Here is a 23,692-nt window from a genome sequence, read left to right as displayed (position 1 = left end):
GAGTTTTATCATCATTTATGAATATCCATTTAAAGTTGACTTACCATTTCAAATGTTCACTCCCAGCAAATGGAAAAGGGGCCTTTCATTAGAGGAGGAACCATAAGGGCATTTAGCCCCTGCCTCAATTTCCAAAGATGCTTCATGTATGAGCTTTCAATGTTATCTCTAAATGGGGTTACCAGAGGATACTGACAGGATCAAAAGACAGGGCTTTAATTATGGAATATACTTATTCAAATGTAGCATAATTTAAGAACTTTTTAAGACTATTTCTTCACTTTTAAAAATACTCTAAGAACTTCAACAATGAAGGTTGCCTAGGATTCTTAATTTCAAAGAAGTCTGGGAGGAAAAATTCTAGATAAGGAAAAAGAAATTATTTTCCATCTTCACCTGCATGGCAAGAGACATATTATTTCAGGAATGAGTGTGAGAGGTGAAGAGTCTGTTCTCGGTGTCTTTCATCCTTGTGCTTAAAGAGACTCCATGGTCTGTGGGCCCCCGTGAGCATGAGGTGGGGAAGAAAGGATTCAAGGAGAGTGGAATGCCTTGGCAGGTCTCCCCATAAAATGGATTCTGAACACCAAGAAAAGTCCCCCCAAATAAGTGCTTTTATCCACTTACATAACATGTAGTGACATGCCAAGTGTTGTGCCAGAATAACATCGAGAGAATAATGTGATAAAATACTTGCTGAAATGTTTTTCTAAGATACCAAGTGGGACTTTTTGTTTTTTCCATGTGCACATTAACACAAACATATTTGTGACCATTACAGGTACTCTGTTTTTCAGAGTTAAGCTATAAAAGAAATGTAATGTGATTAATAATGATTATCCCAGCAATGGATATGGAGCCACATAACACTAGGACAAGTAATACAGTTGAGTTGGGTCCATGATAGACCTGTCTAGAGGGGATTCCTACACAAGTTCCTTCTTAGCATCGGGTAAAGGGCGGATTGTGGAGAGCATCAAGACCCTGGAAGCAAATGCAGGGTGTCTTCAAGTTCACCGTTTGCCCATCATTTTTCAATGGAAGGTTTCTCTTTTATATAAGGAGAGAAAGATGTAATAGAAATCCCCTATGAAAATCAATAGGACATTCTTCTCAAATCCTATTTGTTAAATTTACTGTTTGGCCCCATAGTTACTATGACTCTGTGTGAGATAAAATATTAGGACCAAGCATGCCTCATGGGTTTTTGTTTTTGTTTTTTTTAACTTCTGAATTGTTTTAATATAGGTTTTCAGAGAGTCGGGAAAAAAAAAAGATGTCTAGTTAGATAAACAAATCAGGCAAAGGTGTGAGTTCCCTCAGTAAAATACATGAATAGGAATCAAATATGTGTGTGTATGTGTGTGTAGTTAGGGGAAATAACAGAAGAGAAAGTGAGAATTTAAATTATGTATATATTTCCTTATTCAATAACTAATATAAAAGAGTTTGATGAAATACTTTCAAATTGTTCTGTTTATTTTTTTCTCTCGTGATTCTTTGTACAGTATGAAGAGGGATGTTTTAAAGCCGGACAACAAATTTATTTTACAAATGATAGTTATATTAAAACCTTAGTAGAGGGGCGCCTGGATGGCTCAGTCATTAAGCCTCGGCCTTCGGCTCAGGTCATGATCCCAGGGTCCTGGGATGGAGCCTAGAATCAACCTTCCTGCTCAGTGGGATGCCTACTTCTCCCTCTCCCACTCCCGCTTGCTTGTATTCCCTCTCTCGCTTGCATCTCTCTCTGTCAAATAAATAAATAAAATCTTGAAACAAAACCCTAGTAAAGTTGAGTTTTAATACCTGTGTATGGATAATCCACGGGAGATTTTTAACTGTGGACTTATATCTTCTCTTCGGTGTTCATAAGCCTTTTTTGCCCTGATCTAGGATGAGTGATGCAAACTGATTTTATTATGAAATTCAAGACGAAGTGTGCTTTACAATTTTAGATTTTAGTGCGTGGGGTTTCTTCAATGTTGTGGTCTTTCTACAGCATGAATAAATAAAAGTTGACTCCATCACTATTAATGGAACTGGTGCAGACTTGTACTTAATTATACACAGGGTGCATATTTTCTTCCCTTTCTACAAACTTAAAATACAGTAGTATTCATAACAGCTGTGCATGTACCTGAGAAATTGTCTGTGGCATTTATGTCTAATTCCCAACTCATTTCTTCTTCTTTATCTTCGTTAGTATTATGGTGGAAGACTAATGCCCAGTATCGTACTTCGTAGTAGCACTGTCTGGGTCTGTGTTTGCTTTTATTCAGAGATATTTAACCATCTGTCAGCTTTACTTTAGAAGTTATTTGCTTTGATGAGAGAAATACCTTGGTTTTTGAAAAATTCGTATTTTAAAAATTACTGATGGCAGTATTGATTTCTAATATGATTCTAGATCATAGTTCTGAAAATAGAAGCTGTATAGGGTATGGGGAAGGTTTGCTCTGACAATCAGTGTGAGCTTTTTGGACATAAATTATGAAAGACTGACATAAGATAACAAACGGAAGGAGTGGCCAAAATGCATTTCCAATGTGTCATTTTCTGTGGAAGGGATGATTCACTGCAGTAAATATATATACAAGTTCTCTTAGAATTACCTGTTATTTTCAACTAAAATGTTTTGAAAAAGCCGTAATGAAGAAACGTTCGTTAATTCAAATCCAAAGTTTCTTGTTTCTAGTTGGGGCTAAATTAAAAAAAAAATATATGTAAAATTGGATAAAACTATGATGGTGCTAGCAGTAAGTTTAAAAACAACGTTGACAATTTTTAATCAGGAAAATTCACTAGGCTCTCTGCACACTGTGATTACTTTTCCTAAAAGAAATGCAGAAATACAAATAGATCTCCACCCAGATGTGGTTGATTATTTTTTCCTCCACATCACATTATTAGCTATTATTAAGAGACATGCAGTCAAGTTGGATAGATATTTCTTGAAATGATGCATGATGTGCGGTGCATGCTTTCATTGTGCTTCCTGCCATTATGGAACAATGAGTCTTATTTGGAAATACAGTGATCATTTCTGTTGACTCATGCTCAGTCAGCTTATATAATAACACCTCTATTTTGTGAATCATTTCAGATTTCAGAGAGCTATGCCTTCCTTCCAAGAGAAGCGGTGACACGGTTTCTAATGAGCTGCTCAGAGTGCCAGAAAAGAATGCATTTAAACCCAGATGGAACAGATCACAAAGGTAGCCGCAGTGTCAAATAGTGAAATTTAAAGTAATTTTATTCATAATGGCAATTTATATCCCACATTTTTATAAAAATGTGGTAGACTGAAACAGTTCAACAAGTCGGATCATCTCATTTATTGGAGTAGGAAGCAGTGAATTTTGAATACCCACTTACAGAGGAAGTCTGTGCCCTTCCTCTGAAGAAAGGCAGTTTGGACTGTGGCAGATAATTTTTTTCCTATAATAATATTTTAACTTTCACATATTGTGTGTATTGCATGGTATGTTACATACATTTAGTGAGGAAATTGATGTTTCATCGGTGTCCTTTTAAACCTACCAATTCCTTATTTCTGAAAGTGATGAGTAGCGCAGAGCTCCTCCACTGAGTTTTTACATGCAGGTTAAAATTTGTCTTTAGTGCTCTTTAAAAATTATGTAGCTGTTTTTCCTAATCTATCAGTTTCTCTCAGAGTTTAAATTAGTCTCAAGAATACATTTAGGCTAGTCCATTCCCATGTGTTGGGGGATGAATAAACAAAAAGAAAAAGATAAAAGAAAAAGCACACAAATCTCCCTTTTCATTCAAGTATCACATAGAGAAAGTAGTTATGCAGCGAAGGAGAAAACTCCAAAAAATACAGGTAATTTTGTTTAATCACTATATTCGCTTCACCCACTGTTACTAGGGTATCAAAAAAGCTCTCCCGCAGTTAGAAATAACTAAATCTGTAACGTTAATTTGCCTCATGTACCTTTGTACAGTTATTTTTTCCTACAACTCATCCATACGGCTACCAATCTCCTAAAGACTTGGTATCTAGAATCCTGTTTCAATGTGAACAAATTGGATCATTCTGAAATTACAGGTCGAAGGCGGTATCACTTTCATACCCATTAAAAATGCTTTATTACAGATAATGGAAAACCTCCCACTTTGGTGACCAGCATGATTGACTACAACATGCCGATTACCATGGCCTATATGAAGCACATGAAACTGCAGCTGCTCAACTCACAGCAAGATGAGGTAAAATGGAAATATCTACTTCCGAGTCAGAATGAAGTTTGATAACCGTGACTATCGTATTAAGCGTGACGACATTTTGAAGACGGTAATTTATTTTTTAATGAAAGGAATGTCACTGGGATTGCACAGATGGAGAAATGGACAGAAACTTCTGGTCCTTGAGAGACAGTCCCTGTCTCAACACAGCTACCTTTGTGTTCTGTGGGAATGTGCTCGTTCCCAAGACAGATTCATTTTTCCGTAATTGACTGCCATCAAGCTGGCCTCCGTAAAGGGCTAGAAAGTTCAGGGGAAGGTATCCCAAATGAGTGAGTATCCAAGGAAAGTATTCAAGCTTTTAGTACGAAGGTGATTTTGCCTGGAAGTCAAAAAAAGTCGTTTTAGTAAGAATTTCAAGTATAATAAATTTTCTACCATCTAAATCTTTCATGTGTTTTAATGCTTTTTTTTTTCATTATTCTCTATATTAGTTTGTCTACTTCTCTGCATTTTCTAGAGATAAGTTATGGTGATCCTTCCTAATTAGAGATATTTTGATGTTTCCAGTTATTCTGTTTGATTTGTTCTGTAAGAATCTAGAAATGTGCTTGCTGGCATGTATTAGACACAAATGCACATTTGTTTACTCTTCTCTAGGATACTAATTAACTGATCAGTTTGGTGGAAATATCTCAAAGGCAGGGACCAAGGTATATATATTACCCCGAAAACCTGTAGCAATGGGGGCTTAGGAAATCCCCTTAAGCTAATTAGTGACCATTAATCAATGGGCACATTCAGATTATCAATATTAGGAATAGTTTCTCAGGCTAATACATACATACCTTCCTATTTTTTTTCCTCCTTCCCCCCCCCCCCCCATACACTCCTTCTTGAAATTTCTCCATAATAGGAAATGGGTTAAATACCTTTCAAATATAGCATTATTTGATATAGTATAAAATTCTTTCAATTTTACTTTGTTGAACCTACTTTAGTTAATAAAACTCATTCCTTTTTGTTTTCCTCTGTATTTGAATAGGTTTAATCTTAAAACTATATTTGTAAAATTATTTTATCTCAAAAAGTAAGGGTATACTCTATGAGATGATCTGTATCTGTACAGTGGCAGTTCAGATTTTATATTACCAGATGGCTACATATAAATGATTAAACAAATAGTAATAAAATCACTGGGTCAAAGACATGAGAGACAACTGAAAAAACATTAGCGTTCATCCATCCTGGAGAATGGAATAATTATTCCCATCATTTATTATATAATTGGAAAAAAATTTAAAACCTCATAAACTGGTTCGAGCTGTCAAATTATTTGTAGGAAGCTCATTTAGATGTTGGTACATTTATTTCTAGGCTAAAAAGTAAGAAGATCAACTTTGTGCCAACAGTACAGCCCACATATGCTGAGTCCTTCTGGCTTCTAAAACATCATAACTATTTCACACAAAGGAAATAGATTCTTTTAATTTATAACTGGATTAGGAAAATAACTCTCAATCTTACATTTTGAAGATACCAATTGGTTGTACACTACCTCAAAAATATTCAGATAAGTGACTAGATCATTTGTAAAATTTTAGAAGTTATGATTATTGAAAGATAGGAAGGTGATTAAGTAAATCACATTAAAAAGGAATTCAAGTGAGATATTTCTTTGTGCTCAGTTATATTTAAACTTTATTGTGTTAATTAATTCAACAATTATTTTTTGAGTACCTTCTATGTAACTGGCCCTCTTGTAGATAATGGAGGTAAACAGAGTAAATTGACAAAAATCTTTCCTTTATTAAACTTAATTCTAGTGAGGGGGAGAAAAGAAAGGAAGTAAGCTATGAAAGTATGTTTATGAGAAGATACGAAATGTGATTAAGAGAAATAAAGACAGGAATGGGAATTCCTTTAGGATTACAAAATGCCTTATCCAATGTAAGATCAGTTGACCTTCTTATGAATTGTTGATGGAGTTTAAACCAGAATAAACTTACAGGGAGAGAGTTAGATAATAATTATTAAAGACTTTTAAAAGTTATTCATAGGCTTTGATTAGAAATTTGTACTAAGGGATGTGATGAATGCAACAATTTGTATATTAGGATGTTTGTTGCATTGCTGATCGTGAATAATTAGAAGTATCTTCAAGATCCAATGATGAGGAATTATCAGGTCATCACTTCCCAATATGATAGCCACCAGCCCTATGTGGATATTTAAATTTAATTGAAAATTAGTTAAATTAACTAAAGTTGAATTTTCAGTTCCTCAGTTGCACTAGTCATGTTTCAAGTGCTCAATAGCTAAGTGTAGCTCATAGTCCCCTGACTGAGTAGGAATATTCTAGAACCAATTCCATCAGCACAGAATGGTTTTCTGAACATTACTGGCTAAATAACCAGCATTAGAGGTGCCCCCTGGAGCTTATCAGACTGCATGTTGCAGGACCCCCACCCCAAGATTCTGATTCTAGACATAGTGTGTGTGACACCTGGTGATCTGAATCTTTATCAATTATCTGCCTTCATGCGCACTAGGGTCTGAGGTGGTGCATTTCATGGAAAGGCCAATAACATATGCTTTATATTGATTTGAGCATAAGGTAATTGACAAACAGAACAAAGATGAAATTGGTGAGAGTGATTGTCAAACAATCTTATGGAAACCCCTAATGTTTGACAGAGAAGCTTCCACATTACGTGGTAGATTTAGATTGCCTTGAATATAGCTGCCAATTTATGAGCATAGAAGAGGACCCCTCTGAAGTGGAAAGATTAACAGTAGTCGATGAACAGGACTGGTGGGGATAGAAATGGGAGGTGAGTAGATAACTAGGAGACCATTATTAATCATTTGGGAAATGGGAACATGAGATCAGAACAGTAACAATGGAAACCAAGAGTTACATGCTACAGATTCTTTAGAGGTAAAATCTGAAAACTGAAAACTAAAATAAGATATGGAACAGATCAGGGATCTGAATTTCACACAACTGTCTTAAAAGGACTCGGGATAAAATTATTTATTACAGGAAAATATTTATTCTGATTTTTAAAACTTAAGTTTTAGGGAAGCAAATGCTATGATAATTGGCCATGGTTTTCATTATGATAAGATTTTAGTAACATAAGGAATTAGGCCACACTTGGGATGTGAAGACTCTTTCTGGTTATCATTCAGAGCAAAATACTCACAGAGGAAAGAATTTAGATGAATGGCCTACAGATGATCATGAATAAAATAAAACACTTAATGTCATATCAATCAAGTTTTCTGATTCTTCACTCTCAGAAATCTTCAGTAATTTATTTCCAGCGTGATTAACATTGCCTCTATTTGATAATAGAAAAACTCCACAACATTATATTTTATACACTTTGCCACTTCTTATTAAAAGATAGTAATTTAATCATTTAATAATTATAATAGAATTTACAGGATGAATTCATGCACTTAGTTTAATTAAAGGTCTTTATAAATTAAACAATTGGATAATTTATATTCTAATAAGGAGTAGCATTGTGGAAAGTGAATTTCATAGAAAATCAAGGAGGAAAATATTTAAGAGAGTCACAATCATTAAGCCACTCATGATAAATAGCATAGTGATTTTTTAAAAAAATAAAATAACAAGCACATTTGGTTATATAACCATTTAATTTATTGTCCACATTTCTTAAAAAGCATGCTGATATGAGTGTTATTTATTGCTGATAAAATGTGTGTTGATTATTTCATAATGCCTAATAGCAGTTTATATAATGATTCTGTAGATCAGAGGTGGTGATCTCTTTATGTCTAGCTTTTCTTTAAACACACATACATTCTCATAGACACATACATTTTGCACACACACTTATTCACTCGCACACATAATATATATCAGTTGGTATATATTGGAAATGATATTTTATTGGATTACCCGTAGTTAGCTATTTGCAGTATATATAATAAATGCTGATTCTAAAGACTATGTTTTTATAGAATACACAGCGATTTTATAAACACATGTTGGTCATCTTTACTATTATATTTAAATTTATTTTTTGTATGTGTTCATAAAATATAATCAACAAGAACCCTATTTTATACTGTAGAATTTCCTATATATTCTACATAAAAATATTAAACAGTTAACACTTATTTTATATCTGACATTGTTCTAACTACTCTAAGTATTATTATATTTCCTTTATATCTTTCCTTTATATCTTTATATAGCCCAATGAGATTGATGCTATAATTCCCATTTTATAGATGAAGAAATTGAGGCACAGAAAGGTTAGGTAACTTGCTTAAGGTAACACATCTAAGTGGCAGAGCATGGATCTAAATCATTTCTGTCTTGCTCTAGAGAATATGCTCCAAAATACTATCATATCGTAAACACTATAGATAGTGTATATAGCAAATATCTATCACTTACTTATGTGTGCATATATATGTATGTATATGTGTTTGGTACACACTGATAACATTGATGTGCACATTGAATTCTGTTATTTTTTCTCTTTTAACATATATATTTATTTCAGATGCTTTGGATTTTCTTAGAATTTAGAATTGGAGAAAACATAATGTACCAAGAGAGAGGGCATGCCGCCGGGAGAAGTCTATGTGGCTGATTGCCCAGAGGCCTCACAGGGTGGCATTTCCTTGCTGAATTAATGAAGAGCTAGTGCTACTCAGTAGACCCAGACATGATCAGACCTTTTGTAAAGGAAGGACACCAAAATCACCTTGACCTGACCTATGGATCAGAATGCCAATTTGTTAGTCTACTAGAACGTTCCTGCCCCCTAACCATAGCAACTTCTTTGCTGATACCAAGATGTCATTTATGAAGCCAAGGTAACTCTTCCTATTCAAAGAAGCTATTTTCTCAAGCCTGAGTGACTTCATATAAACCCCAGTTCTGGTGTATAATCGTGGGATACATTCTTTAACTGCTCTGTGCCTCGATTTCTCAGTCTATAAAATGGGATGAATGCTGGGACCTGACTCCCAGGTAGTGATGAAGCTGAAGTGAGTGAACGAATGTAAAGAACAGTTATCTGTAGCATAAATGACATGACCCCGCAGCTGTTGTTAATTATTAGATTAATGCTAACCTTTCAGATCAGACACCTACAAATTAAAGTCAAACCTGGTGATTTCGATTCAGTTCTTCCAGTATGTCACCATAGATTTTTCAGGCCCCTCTGCCTACATAAACCCGCCGTTGCCCAAAAATCAGTTCTCCAGCAGGAGTTTGCTTCAGTGAAATAGCTACAGCAAAACACCTTGAATTTGATTTAAGTTAATTTTTGGCAGGTTTTGATGAATTGGGTGTTTGGAAAACTGGCCTTTTGATAATTTCGCCACTCGGTGAACTGGCTTTTGGGAAATGGAACTTGCACACTTCTACCCAGACCTACTTTTGGGGGTTGCCGTACAGTGTATGTTTGCTTTTAAGGAAAGAAGGGATGTGTTAAAACCTTGCTGTCAGTAAATGTGGATTTTCAGTCTATCTGTGTTAAGTTTGTCCATCCTGTTTGCCAATGACAATTTTTTGGTTAAGGTTTTCTTAGCATCCTAAGATTTTTGCTTATACTATTTTATTGTCCTTTATCTTTGGACTCAAAACATAGACTTCTCTATATGTTATATTTTGTTATTTGTTTCTTCCAGGACTTTTTTGGCTAATTAAATTTTTTTTTCAATTATTTAGGATAATTCCCCAACTACATCCTTCCCAAACACATTATTTTACTTTTGAAATTTGCCTGTGCGTAGAAACATTGTTTGACTTTTCACAAGTTTTGAAATTCCTTAAAGGGAGACATTATTCCATTATTTGTTATTTCAAGTATCTATTAATAGGTTACATGTTTACTGAGTTCTGTAAAAAGCTTACTTACTGGCTAAACTCTAATTGACGTTGTAGATAATACGGTCACTATTTGAACGTTATATTTTGTGATGTTTGATGATATTTTAAAACCATTTTCAGGATGAAAGTTCCATAGAAAGTGATGAATTTGATATGAGCGATTCAACACGGATGTCAGCTGTGAACTCTGATCTTAGCTCCAATCTGGAGGAAAGAATGCAAAGTCCTCAAGCTCTTCATGGCCAGCAAGATGGTAAGCCTTTCAAACCAAATAAACAACAACAAAAAGCCGAGTTAGAATGTATGAAAACATCTCGTTCTCTTGTGCCAATTTTTTCTCTGTTCCTACAGGGACTTTGTCTATATACTCAGGTTCCATTATCCACTTTCATTATTTTTAGTTTCAAGTATTTTGTTCAAAACTAGGGTGATAGACTGATTTATAAACAGATGTTAGTTATAAAAATCCAAGCGTGCCCACGTTTTGCTCCTTGAACATAAAATGTGTCATATCAGTGTAGTTTCGGTTTCTGTGATGTTTACTAGCTTTGGTTTCTTGAGCCATAATAATTAAGAGTTTAAAAATGATCAGAAGAATAATTTGGATGTTTTAATTTTCCTGAAAGACAAAATTGTAATTAGAAAACAAATTATGTAAAAGGCCAGTTTTACCAAAGTGATTTTGCTGGGTAAGGGGATTTTTGGGGGATTTTGATCTACTTTATTCAGTAGTAAAGGGAAAAAGAAAAAGAGCATGATCTTTTATTCATGGGTCCGTTGGCAATCCCTGAATTATCCAGTTGTTCCTGATGGGAAGACAACTGGGAATGTAGAGAAAGTAGCCTAGGCAGTTAATGTTTTAGGTCTTCTATTTGCAGAGATCTTGGCAAGTATAGAATAATGTGTGATAGTAAACGTATCTTACTAGGGTAATGGTGAATGAAAATGAAGGGTTATAGATGGCAAATGAACAATTTTATTCAACATTGGTTTTTTATTCCTGTAATTCACAAGTTTCCTTGAATTTTTTGGACTGTATAGTTTTGTGTCTACCTCTGTAGATAGGGAACTGAAACATTTTTCTTGCTTTCTCTGACAGTTGCTATGAAAAGCTTGTTGTAAAAGCTTGCTGCATTTCTAGCTGCTACTAGTGATCTGGTTTTGTTGTCAAGGTTTAAGAAATCCCTAGTTTTAAGTACACCAAAAGTTCAAGGAAAAATATTTGGCAAGGGTGTTTCTTTTTCACGGCTTAGATGAGTCCAGAAGATGTTGGCGTCCTTGGCATGAATTACAAGGAAGGAGGAGCGTGTTGATCAGTGGCATTAAAATTACATCTAACCCACTACAGAGTAGCATAGCTATTGGGATAGAAAGGACATTTTCTTGGGAAATTTATAAGAATAAAGTTTTTTTGGTTTGTATATAAATTATCTTTTTCCTCTTTTTTTTTTTTTTTTACTATTTATTTACTTATTTGAGAGAGAGAGGAAGAGTACAGAGGGTGAGTGAGAGGGAGAAGCAGACTCCCTGCTGAGCAGGGAGCCTGATGCAGGGCTGGATCCCTGCACTCTGGGATCATAACCTGAGCCAAAGGCAGACGCTTAACCGACTGAGCCACCCAGGCACCACAATCTTTTTTCTTTTAAAATATGGGTAGACATCTTCAGATTTTGATTTTTTATTCGAAATTGGCTAGCACTGGGATTGTCGTATAACAGAAATATATATCAGTGATACATAACTCTACTAATATTTGTTCATGCGTTTCACCTGTTTATGCTATCGTCTTTTTTAGTCTATAATTCTAGAGAATGTAAATAATAAGAGGATGTGTCCCATGATGCAAATTCATGATTTTCTTGTTTGAAGTTGTCAGTTGTGGATCTTTGGCTAGGTAATAGCTGATGAGATATAAATTTATATTGATTTTAATAAAATCCAGTGGAATAATTTCAAATATTATATACTCCAAGAGGAAAGTACTTTCTCATCACATACCAATTTTTGCCTCAAGGATAAGGACATATGTAGTCGTTCCTTCTCCACCCTAAGCCTAACTCTTCCTTTATATAAGTGCCTTCACACTTCTCACTGAGTTTTCTCTTGCAAGACCTTCCTTTCTTTTCCTACATACAAGCATGGTGTCATAAATGTCCTCTTTAGAAGCCTCCACTTATCCCATTGGGCCCATCCATTCCATGCCCCATTCCTCTGTACCATGCCCACAGCACTCTTACCCACAAAACTCATTTAAGGACTTGTCCCATCATCTCCCCTTTCTCCCTTCCACTCTTTCTGCTCATCTCAGGAAAACTTTCATCCTTGCCACTCCACATTGGAGAGCCCTCAGTTGCAACCCTTAACTCTCTCTCCTCCCACGTTCACTCTCTAGATGATCACATTGAGTCATGTAGCTTTTAATACCAACTGCACCCTGATAAATCCTAAATTTACTTCTCCAAGCCCTCATATTTATCCAGAGCTCAGGACTGTCTCCCCCAAATGGCTGCATTTTAATGTTCTTCAGAAGACTTATCATTGTAGGAAATGATAATATTTTTCTTATTAATTAGCTGTTTCACTTCTAAAACAAAAATGCCTTTAAATGAATAGATCTTATGCTTTTGATTTTCCTTTCAGTTGCTCCATTTGAGGTAGGTCTTGAATGCCCCATTATTTACAATGAAAATATAACTTTTTACCATTATCATGATTTACCACATAAGTTCTACTTTTTTTTTTTTCACCTTTCCCCTGATGGTAGCATTCTCCTAGGGAATCTGTATTGGCCAACTACTGTTACCATTTCATTTTTCTCTGTACTTATACACACATACACACAGATGAACACACCCAGACACACACGCAAACATATGTACATACTCAGAATATTTTCTCACCATTCTTTTATCAAAATAAGTTCATATCATTTACAGTATTCCGTATCTTGTTTTTCTCATCCAGTGTTACCTTACTTTTAGAGCGTCCTATATATGAATGCATATGTTATGAAATGCATATGTATTATGGTGGGCAAAGCATGGTCCCTACCTTCATGTAACACACAACCTAAAGGAACAAAGTGTACATGACATCACTCACATTTGATTACTGCTCATCTACCTGGTGTGGGGAAATTCCAGCCTCTGTAAAAATAAGAATTCATGGTAGTAAAACTTTTGTAGTTTGTGTCTATCTTTCTTAAGTTAGTGGGGACTCTGAGTGCTAGACATACATTGGATCTAGGGTGTATTACTTTCTTGTAGATGGTGTACACTGATCTTTGAGAGCAGTCAGAAGCTGGGGACTTATGATATAACAAACCCAGTTTGGGGTGGGCCGTCCACATGCAGATTCAACGTCGAGTGGTCTAGTCCAGGATTTCTCCACTTGGGCACTACTGGCACAACCTTCCTCATTGTGGGGATGTCCTGTGAATTGTGGGGTGTTCAGTGATGTCTCTGGCCTCCACTCGCCACACGTCAGTGTTAAATCCTGTCTCCCAAATTGTGACAATCAGAAATGGCACAGACATTGCGAATGTCCCATGGGGGGGGCATGATCTCCCTAAGCTGAGAACAACTGTTGGAGGCAGAGAAGGAGGGTCTGAGTAAGAATCCAGTAAGATGGAGACTGAAGAGACCTAATGAAGAGCAGTTGAAAAGTAGAGGTTGGAAAAGACTCTAGGAATCACATTCAGTCTACTTTCTGAGATCACGGAAGTGTTCTGTATTTGTGCTGCTCATAAGATAGTCACTAGCCATGCTGTGGCCACAAAATGCTTGATATATTGCTAGTGCAACTGAAGGGCTAATGCTAATTTTAATTTCATTTAACTTTAATCAGTGTTAATTGAAATTTAAATGGTCACGTGTGTCTGATAGCTACTATATTAGATGGGGTAGTCTAGAATATTGTTTTATTCTGTCCTGGCAGTTAAATGTCTTTCTCTGTAGCCATGGGTTTGATGTTTCTGAAGTCTTTAGAGAAATAATAGTGAAACTCATATTTTAATAGTCAGCTGGAACCCCAGTTTAATACTTGTAGAATATGAATAACATAGCATTTAAAATTTTAAATTAAAAGGTTCTATTTTCTTTAATACTAAGTGATTAATTTATTATTGTAAAGAAATTGAAATATTGTGATTTTTAGAAATCTTTCCCTATAATTATAACACAGGTAGGTATAGGTATAACAAAGTCTTTATTAGACACCATATAAAATGGAGAGTTAAAAATCCTTTTTTTTCCCCCTCACTGTGGTTATGAAAGATTTGCAACCTAATCAGTACGAAGGGAGATAATACAAATTTGTTTGGGGGATATATGTATATTATGTGTGTTGGAGAAAGAGGGAAAAAGAAGAGAAATGTCTTGCCACTAGGCTAGATATTTAGGTAAAGGTCTAGAGGACGTAAACTAGAACAAGAATTTAGGAAGGGGAAAATTTATGTATAATATTGTTTTTGTTTACTTATTATTTATTTAAGATTTTATTTATTTATTTGACAGAAAGAGATGCAGCAAGACAGGGAACACAGCAGGGGGAGTGGGAGAGGGAGAAGTAGGCTTCCCACCAAGCAGGGAGCTCAATGTGGGTGCTCGATCCCGGGACCGTGGGATCATGACCTGAGCAGAAGGCAGACACTTAACAACTGAGCCACCCAGGTGCCCCTCTTTTATTTATTTTAAGCTTATAATGCTTCCCTAAGTCAACAACAACAACAAAAAAGGTAAAAGTCTAAAAACCTTGAATCTTAGCATATAGTAATTATTTTACCTTTAAAATATTGAGAGATAATTGACATGTAACATTATGTTAGTTTCTGGTTTACAACATAGTGTTCAATATAGGTATTTACCATGAAATGGTTACCACAATAAGTCTAGTTAACATCCATCACCATACATACTTAGAATTTTTTTCTTGTTATGGGAACTTTTAGAATCTCCTCTTTTAGCAACAATGCAGAAATTAGAAATATGCGATACAGAATTATTAACTGTAGTGACTGTGCCATACATTATATCCCCTGGACTTACTTATTTTATAACTGGAAGCTTGTACTCTTTGGCCACCTTTACCCGATTTTGAGTAAAACATATTAAGCTATGTAAAACTTTTTTACAGACTTCAAGTAATACCTGGAGGCTAAAATCACTTAATGATTACCTGATCACTTGAGTTAATCATAAAAGCAGGAGGTCTTTGGAGCTGTCATGAAATATAAGTAGCTGATTGTGAAAGAGGCTCCCCTATGCAGTGTAATGGCTGTGGTCTACAGAATTCCAAAAGGTTCTGTAGATCATAAAGTTTAAAGATGGGGGCACCTGGGTGGCTCAGTTGACTAAGTGACTGCCTTCAGCTCGGGTCACGATCCTGGAATCCCGGGATCAGGTCCCACATTGGGCTCCCTGCTCAGCGGGAGTCTGCTTCTCTCTCTGACCTTCTCCCCTCTCATCCTCTCTCTCTCTCTCAAATAAATAAATAAAATCTTAAAAAATTCTTTAAAAATTTTAAAAAGCTTAAAAATGTTCTGTATTCAGGTGTTCTTCAATTAGTGTTTTGTTCTACCATCCATTTAAATGGATTATAAATAAAAATGTGCTCATATAGTCTTCTGTCTTTGAATCCTGAGTCTAGAAATTTGTGGGAACATCCCATAGCTCAAAAAACATCCTTTTCCCCTATTTATTTTATTCTAAATTTGTACATTCTAAAAGGAGATGATTTATTTGTTGTTATTGTTGTTATCTGAAGTTATTTATTAAAGGATGTCTGGCAAAATAAGAGATTTAGAGACAGACTTGAATGTTTCAGTTCAAAATAAACATTCAACTTCATTTGATAGAAATATACTTTTCTAAGAACCATTTTAATTGCTTTTCTGAGTTAATATTATATACTATTGATAGTTTTGCAAGGGAGTATTTGTATTTTATTAATCTCAAAAACATTAGATAATCAGCAAAGGATTTCTATTTTTTTAAATCACAACAAATTGTATTTTTCCCTTTTGCCCTTTTTTTAAGATTATAGGAGTACAAAGGGAAGTTGAGACACCCCTTTAACTCTACATATTAGCTCAATCAGCTTTTAAATTAAGGGAATGCAATAGAAAGAATATACATACATTTCCCTTAAGCCCTCATTTTTTAATGATTTTGGTCATGACATCACAGAACATACTACTTTTAGGAGAGTGTGTTCCATGTCCCCAGATTGTCTCTCAACTCAGTCGAGTAATAATAGTAGATATTTTTGTATCATAGTTTTTGTTTTGTTTTGTTTTGTTTTTTGTAGTATTTGGTACTTCATTCATGTATCAAACATTGACTTCTGGGGCTCCTGGGTGGCTCAGTGGGTTGAAGCCTCTGCCTTCGGCTCAGGTCATGATCCCGGGGTCTTGGGATCGAGCCCTGGGTCGGGCTCTCTGCTCTGCGGGGAGCCTGCTTCCTCCCCTCTCTCTCTCTGCCTGCCTCTCTGCCTACTTGTGATCTCTGTCTGTCAAATAAATAAAATCTTTAAAAAACAAACAAACAAACACACAAAAAAAGCATTGACTTCTTTATGCGTTGAAACCTTAAGAACCAGCATTCTTTGTGCCAAGCAAAGTGTTGTGATATTGTTTAGAAACAAAAAAGAGGGAGAAGGACTTGAGAATTAAGAATTCTCTTAAAGAGTTCACTAATGCTCTGGTGTCTATCCATGATGAATGAAAAAAAAATTCAAGGCAACTTTTTCACTCAAAGATGTGTTTGATAATTCTATTAGATTGTAGAAATGTATAGTTCATTTACTAGAATTTAAAAATCTCCCCCTTTCCAGGATGCCTGATGGCTCAGTAGGTTGGGTGTCTGCCTCAGGTCAGGTCCTGATCCTGGAGTCCTGGGATGGAGTCTTGCATTGGGCTCCCTGCTCAGCGGGGAGTCTGCTTCTCCCTCTGACCCTCACTCCACTTCTGCTCTCACTCTTTCTTAAATAAATAAATACGATCTTTAAAAAAAAATTTTTAAATAAAAAATCTCCCCCTTTCTGCATAATATTTGTATCCTAGAAATGTTTTGATATGCTTCAATTGGTCAGATCATTTTTGAGAAACAGGAAAAAAACTGAATTAGAACTCAGTGGTTAACCTGCATACAAATATTAAACTACAACATATATATTATGTATATTATATAGAGTATATACACATACATACACACAATCATGCTTAATTATAAGAAACTTTGAAGAATTTTAGGTTTTATTTCACTGCTGAAAAAACAGGGAAACTGTTTACCATAAATATCAGTTTAGTGAAAATAAAATAATTTATGTTATAAATATCTTATAAATTAATTAACAGGTAAATATTCTGCATTCTAATAATTTGAATTGAATAAATTGAGTAAAATCTTAATTTTCCTTTAAAAATGTTGTAGTTCTCAGGATCAAAAGGTCAGAAGATGGTTTCTAAAGATCAGAAAAATATCTTGTTTTGAATTTTGTTAGAAAAAAAAAATAATCCCATTGATGTCCACTTAGTCTTTCAAAGCCTAGTTTGATTAGAACAGATGACTAGAACAAATATCCCTCTCTAGAATCTAGGGTTAAATTCCTGTTCCCAGGAATGCATAAATGTTTTGTTTGATAACATAGTAGTCTAGAACACTTTCCTGTTTAATAATCCTTAGTGGGGGCGCCTGGGTGGCTCAGAGGGTTAAGCCTCTGCCTTTGGCTCAGGTCATGATCTCAGGATCCTGGGATTGAGCCCCGCATTGTGCTCTCTGCTCAGCGGGGAGCCTACTTCCCCCCCTCTCTCTGCCTGCCTCTCTGCCTACTTGTGATCTCTTTCTCTGTGTCCAATGAATGAATAAATAAAATCTTTAAAAAAAATAATCCATAGTGTACTGACTTCCAAGAGTGTTAGTAAGAAACCCATCAAAATCACATTTCTGTGTGAAATATTTTTCCAAGATTCTTTGAGCCCCTTTGGCTTCTGTAATGGGGATCTTTGTTCTTACTAAGATATATTATATAGCATTGATCCCCGCCACCCCCCCCCCCCCAAGGAAGCATATTCAGGAGTTAGGTGGCCGAAAAGGAAGCATATGTCCCATTCAGACATAGAATTTAATCAAGTATCTTACTTGGAGCTTTGAGCATACTTAGGCAAGGGTAAGTGTTGAGAGACTCAGTATTTCGTTTATTTAAACAAATATTTACTGAACCCAAGAATGAGCTACATAGTGGCATTAGAAGCACATACAGGACATGTAATGTTAACCACATGAAATTGTCATATTGCTTTCAGCCTGATCTTCATGTTGTAAAATAACTTACAGTAGAACATGAAGGACAGGAAAAACAAACTGTTTTGAAATTGAGGTTTCTGTTTCAGAACAATGTGCATAGTGTATATCTTGATTTCAACATTTGTAAAATGACCATCAATAGCCCTGTTTTGAGTGAAAACAGAAGGGAGTAAATTTTTAAAAATAGCAAATTAGCTGTGAAATAAAAAAGTTGGGAAAGAGATATGGCAGTGGAAGTTTTACTTTTCTTCTGTCCTAATTTAGATTATATGCTGAATTCCTCCCTGGAATTCATTATATGCAGATTCTTCCCTGGAGAACTTACCTAAAAAAACCTGGAAAACAAACAAAACAAAACAAAAAAACCCACAACAGATTCATGGGACCACCTCAAATGGGATGACCTAAGACCATCACATGGGAAAAGTGTGGAGCTGGTGTTCCAGACCATACTTTTATACTCCCCACATTTCTACTGGCAGTGTCAAGATGGCAGCAGTCTAAAGGGTGTTGAATCCTGTGGGTATGGTCCTGTTTCAATGCTGGTTTTGGCCAGTGTTATCTTCTGAATTACCTTCTGAGTAAGGATTGATACGCATGGGTTTCAGTTAACACTGTTTTCTTAGTTATGACAACTTGTTGTGTATTGCAGTTTTTTAATACTTCTGAAAACGCTCCTCATCTACTAAATTTTACAATCTGTTTGCAGTCTTTTTTATCTGGATATTGCACACATTTGGATTTAATTTCAGAACATACATACACACAAACATACACATAACATTCTTTAACTGCTGTGTATATGTGGGTAAAATTTTATTAGAAGTAGGTTTATGACTAAAATTGCATCTAATTTAGCCAAATGGGATAGTTTCAAGTAATTATTAAAACATATAAACCAATAATAAAAGCAATTACTATTCACCATTTAATTTAGTTGGAAAATCTAATAAAACATGTTTTTAATAAAAATGATGTAAAACAGTATACTTAGTATGAACTTAAATTTAGTGGTTAATTTTTTATGATGGTAAGTTTTAATTAGAAAATGTATTAAAATTTTTTTAGGCAGAACACCAAATTCCCTATTGATATTATGTTGTCTTATGTAAGTCACTTTCTTTGTTCCAAAACTTTGTTTTCCTTTAATGGCTTCTAATTGTTTAGGAAATGTTGCATAGAGAAAAAAATAATTAGAAAGATTTTCTTTTACATAAATGTAATAAAATATTTGACTTCCCAAATTGAATCTGTTCTAGTGATGTTAATTCCCACGTTTTAAGTTGCATGCACTTCTGGACTTAAAATACCTACGAGTGATACAGCGATGGTACTTATTCTTAATTCAGATTGTTTTAATGCCAATTTTAAAAACAATTTACATGATAAACTTCTTTAATTAATTATTCTGGGTTGAGTCAGTTATACTAATCAAGTTTTTAGAAAGTTTTCTCTTCATGGCAATTCCTTTATAAGTAATTGTCTCATAATTGTCAGAAATAGAAAGCATCTTTGTAAGTGCTATAAAGAAGATAGATAATTAGATGGACTATGTCTATGAATTGGAGGAAATTTTGATTGCTAGATTCTTTTGTAATATTATGTATGGTTGTGTGTGTGTATTTGATCATTTTTAATTGCTTTTAGGCAGTTACTCTGTTTCCAAAGGCAGAAGAAGAAATAGCAATTTGGCTTACATGTAAAACATTAATTATGGCAAAAAGATGCTTAGTTATGCATTTACTTTAAATACTTTTGTAGGGAATATTTTCTTGTAATTAGGGTGACAATATCTGAAAGTTTACTTTTCTCTTGAATTAAAAATTCTGCTTCTTGATATTTTACTCATATACATGGCTTTTCAAATAAGTAAGTGCTTGTTTAGAAATTTAACTTATTGATTTCAGCCTAAAGCTAGCAAACTCCTGACACCAATCCAATCTTAGCCGCTAAGTTCCTGGACCTCTGGAAAATTAAGGGAAATTGGCTAAGTTCCAGTCTTGACTTGGAGAGTCTAATCTGATCAGTGAAGGATATGAGATTAATCTGGAATTTTACTTCTGCGTTAGTTCTTTGTTTTGAAGTATTTTACTTGTGCTTTGTCATGACCTTTATGACGTGTTCACTGGTCCATGAATGATTACATGGATCCAACATGTAATGTTTTGGTACCTCCAGGAGATGCCAAAATTCTGTTAGGACGAAGTAGCAAAGACTAGACCCTTTAGTCCTTAACTATTGAGTTTTGTTTGTCTGATAATGAATGCATAAATAAGTAAGAATACACATGACACCAAAGAGATGTTAGAAAATATATATCTTTTGGGCATTTATTCAAATCAACTTTGAACCTATAAATTTATGTCTCCAGCTCTATTATAGAATCAGAACCACTTGAATTTTACCAATGTGAAAGTCTAAGGAGTTTTTTTTTTTCTAAATTTTTGTTTGTTTTTACTGCCACCTGGCTAACCTTTCTAAACCATCACTGTAAAGTCAACACCATGCTGTGTTTCTATACAACTTTCTTGTGGTTCCTGTGGGTCAGCCAGCTATTACTTAAAACAAAACAAAAGAAACAGCTTTAGTCTTTGGTTAAAAATAATTTCAGGGTTGAATAATTTCGGGGCTTTGAAGCTGGTGTTTCATAAGAGTTGTACAGAGAGATAAAGCAGTTACAAAATGGTGCTAAATTGACCATAAAAATCGTTATTTACTAGGTTTACAAAGGTCATAATTAGATGATAGGTTCCTAAAGGGAAAGAATAATCAGAGGATATTGAAGAAAACAGTTGAAAGGATATTTCATTGTATTCATTATCTATTTATAGTTTAATTGTTTTCTTATCACTCTCACTTCTTTATTTGACTGAGAAAGCCTGCAGGCAGGAAACAGTGTATCATCTGCATGCTTGCTCCTGTCCTTTGGAGCCAAGAACGGTGTTTGACATATCACAGAATGTAGTTTTTGAATTAAAGAAGTGTTTGAAATTTCCTCCCCATCTGCTTGCTTCTGAGATCGAAGTGCCCTCAATTCTTGAACTCAGTTTTTCTTGCCAAACATTAGATGGCAGTTGATTTCCTTGCGTGTGAATGAATCTTCTGTCCTCTTCACATCTCACTTTGGGGTTTCTGAGGCCTATAGCTGTCTCTGTTATCTATCTCTCAACCCACTGAGGAGCAATGGAACAATAAAGTAGCTTTGAGATCCTAAAGTGAATTCATTAACTGGGCATCAGGGAGAAACTCTCAAGTTTAAATCTTGACACCTGATTTCTTTTTTTTTAAAAGATATTTATTTATTTGACAGACAGAGATCATTTGTAGGCAGAGAGGCAGGCAGAGAGAAAGAGGGGGAAGCAGGCTCCCTGCTGAGCAGAGAGCCCGATGTGGGGCTCGATCCCAGGACTCTGGGATCATGACCTGAACTGAAGACAGTGGCTCTAACCCACTGAGAACCCCTTGACACCTGATTTCTTATTCCAGCTATTCCAGTGACTACTTAAAATTAAAATCTTTGCTCAACCTTTCTATATGTGTAAATTGGAACCTCAGATAACCTCTAAGATTTATTCTAGCTCTAGAACACTCTGAGTGTTCACCCTTTTAGGTTCCCTTTCTCATCTATAACATTTTCTTTTGTTTTCATCCTGAACCATTTTCTTTCTTTTCTTTTTTACTTAAATATTTATTTAGAGATAGAGTGTGTGAGTGTGGGTGGGGGGCAGAGGGAGAGGGAGAGAGACAATCTCAAGAAGATGCCCCATTAAACACAGAACCTGACTTGGGGTTCAATCTCATCACCCTGAGATCATGATCTGAAATCAAGAGTCAGATGCTTGACTGACTGAGCCACCCAAGTGCCCCTCCACCATTTTCTATATGTCCTTAAACTGTTTTAAGTGTTTTCTCAGGCTAGATTAAAGAGTGATGGAGAAACCCCGGTCCTTCTTCCAGCTGGCCCTTCCTATCTTTAAAGAGCCATTTCATTTATTGTTTTTTAGTTTTTATTTCAATTCCAGTTAGTTAACATACAGTGTAATATTAGTTTCAGCCATTTTAATTCCAAGGTAAGTAGGTATATATATATATATAGAGAGAGAGAGAGAGAGAGAGAGAATGAGAGAGAGAGAACTTTGGAAACCAGGGTGATTACTGAAGGAGCATACTTCCCACTTCCCCTCCAATCTTGACTGCAAGAATCTTTCAGAGTCATTTTCTGTCTTGTTTTTGCTGCCAGTCTTCCATGCTTTTGGTAAGAAACTGCAATCAACACAAAGGCTGGTAGGTATTACCAATATGTGAAATTATTTCTCCCCTTTTTTCTCCCTCTTCTTTATGAACATCATGCTTAAGAACTCTTATCCCTTACTCTTTCCTGAATATATGTATATAGTACGTACATATGTATGTATGAGTGGCTGTGTGTGTATGTAGAGAGAGAAAGAACAGGGTGGGGGGAGTGTGTGTGTGTGTGTGTGTGTGTGGAAAGGACAAAAGAGAAAGGGAGATGGTGGGAGGGAAAAGGAGTTAGTTTTAGTACTTTTGACAATTATGATTATCATCTTCCTTCAAGCACTTTTCACAAAATTTATCCTGAGCTCCTGAGGTACTGGAGGATTTCTTAGGATTTCCTTTAACAGCAACATCATTGAAGCTTTGACAACCTTAAATGTCTATATACATTTCAGAAACGCTGAGATTTTTGGCAGTCAAGTATCAATCAGCACATCTCTCAGTCTGGGGATTTATTTCACGAACATATCATTATTGCTACTGCATAATAACATCTTGGAGAATCCATTCTATCATCATACAGAGTAAAAAATACAACTCATCACTGCTTAGCTCTGTCTTTATTCAAATCTATGATAAAGCAATCAAGAAAAATCAGATTAGCATTATAGGTACAGGGAGGTTAGTTCACTAAACAGTGATGCCATGGTTCTAAATTGGGCTCAGTGAGAACCTACTTAACGCATGTCAACAGTATCAGCACTTTGTTTATCTAAAATGTGGTGTGCATAATTCTATTTTTGAATTGATGAAAAACATTGAGACTCTCATCTGAATTTAACCATCTAAAATCAAATTGTTTTAAGTTATTTCCAACAGAAAGTGAGGATAGGTGATGACAAGAACTGTCTTGATTGCTTACTGAATGGCAGGCTCTGCCCTAAGAATTAACTTTATAGATTTTCACAACAGTCCTGTGAGGTACAAACTGTTACTCTTCTTGTCCCATAGCTGAGTTCAATGAGGCTAAATAACTAGTCTGTCATCACCCAACTGCAGA

The 23,692-nt window shown here is 35.2% G+C and overlaps 1 protein-coding gene across 6 annotated transcripts in view; it reads left to right on the top strand.

Moving 5' to 3' along the window:
• Positions 1–23,692, top strand: part of NOL4 (nucleolar protein 4) — a 407,732-nt gene that overhangs the window by 110,470 nt on the left and 273,570 nt on the right. For all 6 annotated transcript variants that reach the window (XM_046025545.1, XM_046025543.1, XM_046025549.1 and 3 more), the window contains 3 exons: positions 3,104–3,215; positions 4,118–4,230; positions 10,214–10,346. In XM_046025545.1, coding sequence (XP_045881501.1) covers positions 3,104–3,215; positions 4,118–4,230; positions 10,214–10,346 — 358 coding nt within the window. The remainder of the gene's footprint in view (positions 1–3,103; positions 3,216–4,117; positions 4,231–10,213; positions 10,347–23,692) is intronic.

Source organism: Meles meles, chromosome 12 (genome assembly GCF_922984935.1).
Source record: "Meles meles chromosome 12, mMelMel3.1 paternal haplotype, whole genome shotgun sequence".
In the NCBI taxonomy this organism is placed as follows: domain Eukaryota; kingdom Metazoa; phylum Chordata; class Mammalia; order Carnivora; family Mustelidae; genus Meles; species Meles meles.
The sequence above is the reverse complement of the archived record's forward strand: the minus strand, read 5'-3'. Positions and strand labels throughout refer to the sequence as shown.